The following is a 5,618-nucleotide window of genomic DNA, read 5'->3' on the forward strand; positions in this document are numbered from 1 at the left end:
TAAGGAAATATGTATTAAATTTTCAAATCTTAGATTATAAAAATAAATAAGGTTGGTAGGTGAGTACCGCTCTGCTATACATCAGGTGTTAAGTGGGTTACTGTAATGGATGTATTAAATTTAAATTTGATGATATTATATCATTGAACATAAAATCAATTATAATCGGAGATGATTTAATAGCCTAACACACAAGGTATATTTTGTATTATACATAATGTTAGTTATTGATTGTACTTTTTTGTATGACCATAAGTGTTTGATATAATTTTATTCTGAAAATATTACATTAATTATATTGTTAGTGTTTAATATTATTATGATAACAAATTGATAAGTATTCAACAATTCTATCATAATATTTTCATCAAATTATATAACTTAAAATGTAATAGTATCTTTTTGTAAATATTAACCGTAATGTAGTAAAAATAGATTCATAGTTTAAACATAAATAATATCTTGAAAAAATGGTGTTTAATTGCACTTTTCATGACAAGTACACAACCCAATCCAATAACAATGAGCCAATATTATTTGTCTCTACTGTATAGAATACGAACATATTACCGCAATAAACTTGTTTGTCTATTCTGATTTGAATTTAACTATCCTTTAGTTGTTTTTTTCCAACACATTTAATTATATGGGAGGAACCTGAAATTAAATATATAAAAACTTCCCCACTTACTGTTTTGGCAGACACAATATGATACATGGTTTTTTCTAAACAACATAAATTCATAACTAGGGCTAGAATAGTATAGGATTTTGCATTTTTTTTTAGGATTTACAGGATATAGCTTTTCAAGTACAAAATGTGATTTGTTCATCTACGAGTTCAAATATATAGTTTTTAGTTTACTTATTTTGGCATTTTTTGTACTTTTTTGAATTTAGGGTCATTTTTTTAATTTTACGGTGATTTTTTTATACTTTATCGAAATCTGGGTTATATTTAAACTTGAAAGAATCACTAATTGTCCAGTGCAACAGTAAATAATTGAAAGGTATTTTTGAGTATACATATATTAAGTATCTATAATCATTTTAGTATTACAATATTATTTTAGGTATCTCAAAATATATTAATTTCAGAACAAATGACGTTAGCCATTATACCAGAAGATGAATTTATTTGTATTCTTATAAATATTAATAATTATTTATTAATTTATTAATATAATTATTTTTTTTGTGATCATTTTTAGTTTTTATTAGGTCATTTTTTTAAGTTTTTTAGGTCATTAAAATCCTAGCCCTACTCATAACCATATTGAACAGTGTATTATATGTAATTATTTATATTGTTTCTTGTGAAAATTAACAATAAATTTACAGCATATTAGTTTAGAATATCTCTACCACCTCTTACATACCTTATGTAGCATCAACGTTACAAGACTTGCGACAGTAGAGAATAATTAAATACCTCAAATTAATGGAAAAATATTAGATGACAAGAAGATGAATTTAAAATGCATATGCTTCAAAATAATACAAAACAAATTGTTTTTTCATTTGTGTACATTATAATAAATTGACTTATGAATAAACAGGTAAACAAAATTGCATCTGATAGGATTTATAATTATAATAATAAATAACAGTATTAAAAGCTAAGTAAATAATAAACAATAAGATAAAATTTTATTATATTTGGGTATCACGATTGCGTAGCGTTTCAAGGCATCTGTTTCATTTTCATAGCAATGGTACTGCGTATGTTCATGATCTGTATGAATAATAATAATAATAATAATATATAAAATTGCATTTAATATGTTAATAATATTATTAGTCCTATAATTTAAAATTAACAATAGGATTACACAATGTGTTTTAATTTAAAAATTGATGTATTCTCATTCTTTAACTATAGGCAATATAAGTTATAATATAAATACAAGACGATATTATAATACATGAATGGAAATGGAATAATTAAAATTCCTATTGAGCTTTGTTTTAAGTTTTTGTCCTATCCAAAATTAATTTAAATTAAATCACTGTCATATACTATAAGCTACTGATCTATTCCATATACTTGTGTTACACAAGAAAATCATGTATGATACAAGTTAAAAAAATTATAGTAACTTTATAACTGGAAAGTGGTTTTCAAGTCTAAACGAAATTGCGTGTCACTAATAAATTATTAGATAATATCATGAAACGTTTGATTGAAATTTTCGATTGTGACAAAACGTTGATATGAGTTAATAATTTCTCCTAATATATAAATTGATATACGGTTTTTTGAAAATGTTTATTTAATATATAGATGTATTAAAGTTGATATAGAACTCACCCAATTATTTATCGGCGGAATTAAAACTGTCTTTAACCGTTGATTCCGATACCACTGAGTCACTTGTCTTTCAGTGATGCCCAGTTTATTTGCTAAGCGTTGTCTCTGTAGATTACCCAAATACGAAGTTTCCTGAAATGATTTTTCTAAGACGGAAAGTTGTTTTTCCGTGAACACTATTTTTGGCTTCTTGGTATCTAAATATAAGAGTTTAAAAAATATTTAAATTTATGTATTTGGATACATATAATATACAAGTATACTGAAATATAATTGTATCTGGTTCAAATTACAGATTCAGTCATATAGTTACATTTAGTATTAACATTAATTAATTTTTTATTTATTTGTTCAATAAAATAATAAATGATAAATATTTGTTTTCACGAAAAAAATAATTTTATTACTACGTAATATATGAGTTTTGCATTAATAAAAAAATATTAAAACATTAATTATAACTTATAAGATATTACAAAATTTAACAAACTAATAATTAAAACGTATCATGGTTAGAATAAATTATTTAATATAATTATAAAATTAAACACCCGTTTTCAAGCTACATTACATATTACATTGAGTCAAAATAGTGAAAGCACATGTTCAAATGTACAATATATGACATTAATGATATCCTTTAAATTATAAAAATAAAATAAATATATTAAATATAACTTCTATATTATACTAAATAATTGTTGAAACTAATTGTAATTACAAAGTTTAAATGAAAAAAAAAAAAGTACTTTGACTCATGTAATAATTTTTATTAGCATTAATTAATAAAAAAAATTATTTAAAAATCGAAAATTTCGTATGTCGATAAATACCTCAGAAAAATACAAAACTTTAAACATGATACGATGAATGTGAAATGATAATTTAAACATTTGGTGAAAAATTCAAGTATCTACAGTGATTCGTTTCGGTATTACAACAAAACAAAAATTATTTGAAGAGAAATATTTATTAATAGGTATTAGCATTATTTAGTGAACAATATGCAATATTTTACACAATTTACGCTATTATTGAACAAACTATTCTTTATTGTTATATATATATATAGGCGAGCTAATGAAAAATGTTGTATTTAATTTCAATAATTTCTAACTTTGAATGTTTATAAATTAAGTTTGTATCTAAATTTTTAGTATTTTTTAAATTAAAAAACGCTTATGATAATAAAATTATACTTTATTTTTCAATAGATAGTTTAATGAACTTATAAAGAGCTATGTATTAAACTTACAAATAATAGATTTAGAAAAAGAAAAAAGGTAGATAAATGGGTACTAAATTGCTGTACATTAGGCGCCGCGTGAATCACTGTAATAGATATATTAAATTTAAATTCAATATAGCTAATTTTATATGCATAATAATTTTAAGCGGAGACGATCTGTCCATTTATATTACTAAATATATTAGATGATACAGCTAATCATTTATTTTACTTTTATTACTTATATTACCGTAAGTGGTTGATATAATTTCATAAATCATAAATTAATTTATGTTTTTATTAATTTCTAACTACAAGTTTTCTTGTTAAAATTCAATCTTAAAATGTACATAAAATAAATTGTGGTTTTGTGTTTTAAATATTTACAAGCAAGTATGAGAATAACTCATGTGGTATCCTATGTTAAATTTTCAAAAATGTTAACACAGTGAATAATTTTAAAACATGTTTCAAGAAAACCTCAGTTAAAATTATTTTCAAATTTTGATACAAAAATAATATAGTGATTTTGAACTTACTCGATGACTTTTTAGTAGTCTTGATGGTTGGGGCGAGCGTGTGGGATGGTTGCTGTGTTTCAGACGTCATGACTTCGTACGATGTACGCCAAGCATGTCGGTAACGCGGTATCAGATGCTGTTGCTTTTGTAATTTCCAGTACCTATACATCATTTTGTTCCACGTATTCACTTGCTCCTGCATTTGTATTCGCTGATAGTCCGTCCAAATGTTCTTCAATTGCAAACAGTGCCCACGGTGATCAGCGTATATACGATTCTCAGCCAACACCGTACTGTCAACGTAATCTGACGTCGAAGTACAAGCCACAATGCCGCTGAAGTCTAGAAAAAATTATAATATATAAATATATGTATACATTCAAATTAATATCCTTGCTCACTATGAACACTATACAACATTTAATTTGAAATCTACATCTGCATTTACGCTAAAAATACTTTATCGACTAAAATGAAGTCTAGAAAAATTATATAAATATATATATATGTATTATGTATATATATATACATTCAAATTTAATATCCATGCCAACTATGAACACTATACAACGTTTAATTTGAAACCTACAACTGCATTTACACTAAAAATACTTTATCTACTAAAATTATGATTTTAGATAAAGTACCATATAAAATCGCAACGTGGATATTAAACCGGTTTTCTATTCAATTTTTACAATTAAACCGAAATATATGCCTAAAATTATATCACGTGCGATTTTTCTTACACATATTTATAAGAATAAATGTTAGCTGCTGAAAACACCGTAATACACGTTTATGTTTAAAAAGCAATCAGAATTCATGTCAAAAATATAAAATGTTATAATTTTTAATATCTTATATTTTAAGTGTACTATACATCATACAGACTAAACTTAAATTAAAATATCGATCTTAACTTATTGTAAAAATATTTTACAAATTGTGTAACAAAATTAATGTTAAAATAAAAATTAAGAATATGTTCAATAAATTTGAACGTAATCAGTTATAAAATTTAAAACTATAAATTACATATTTATTATACATACCGTTAATTCGGCAGTTGTTTTCGCAATAGTTTAAACTACCGTTGATATCCATTACTGCCTAATTATGTGTAAAATAGATTCTTCAGTGAAACTCAGCTAATTGATGAAGATTTGTTAAAATAATAATATTCCTCGAGGATACTATCAGGAGCTGATGCTGCGTCTGCGATGTCCACGTTCTTCGTGAATTGAACTTAAGAGAGTGAGTGAACGTCCGATTATTAAAATATACATTTGCCCGAGGCGTGACCGGGATGCGAATATTTTACTACCTACCCTTTCATATCGTATACAACAAAGATCATTTTTTGTTGATCGCAAAATCATCCTTTCATTCTTTTGTTGACTGGTGTTGGGTGTAGGAGGTGGGCTATAGCCAACAGCTCGCTCTGTACGCATTTAGTGCGTGTCACCGCACCTGATTTTTCAATCTTAAGGTCACTTACAATGAAAATATAAATTTGATCGTCATAGCAATACGTAACTGAACGAAGGCTACCGCA

General features: G+C 25.2%; 1 protein-coding gene across 1 annotated transcript; it reads right to left on the minus strand.

The window, feature by feature from the left end:
- Nucleotides 1-1,611: 1,611 nt before the first annotated feature.
- On the minus strand, nucleotides 1,612-5,167 carry LOC112596263 (homeobox protein Dlx6a-like). Its single transcript, XM_025341781.1, has 4 exons — nucleotides 5,116-5,167; nucleotides 4,079-4,402; nucleotides 2,312-2,508; nucleotides 1,612-1,735 (listed from the first exon to the last, which is right to left on the minus strand). Exons 1-4 carry the CDS (start codon nucleotides 5,165-5,167, stop codon nucleotides 1,685-1,687), a joined length of 624 nt encoding a protein of 207 aa, XP_025197566.1. The 3' UTR covers nucleotides 1,612-1,684.
- Between the last annotated feature and the right edge of the window lie 451 nt (nucleotides 5,168-5,618).

This window comes from Melanaphis sacchari, unplaced genomic scaffold (assembly GCF_002803265.2).
Source record: "Melanaphis sacchari strain LSU unplaced genomic scaffold, SCAv2.0 Contig318_pilon_pilon, whole genome shotgun sequence".
Taxonomy (NCBI): domain Eukaryota; kingdom Metazoa; phylum Arthropoda; class Insecta; order Hemiptera; family Aphididae; genus Melanaphis; species Melanaphis sacchari.

Bases quoted from the DNA above. Each gene is read 5' to 3' on its own strand.
- LOC112596263 (XM_025341781.1), bottom strand. From the start codon at position 5,167: ATGGATATCAACGGTAGTTTAAACTATTGCGAAAACAACTGCCGAATT. The intron at 4,403-5,115 runs GTATGTATAATA...AATTTTTTCTAG, and splicing joins AAACAACTGCCGAATTAACG to ACTTCAGCGGCATTGTGGCT. The intron at 1,736-2,311 runs GTGAGTTCTATA...TTATTCATACAG, and splicing joins TTCCGCCGATAAATAATTGG to ATCATGAACATACGCAGTAC.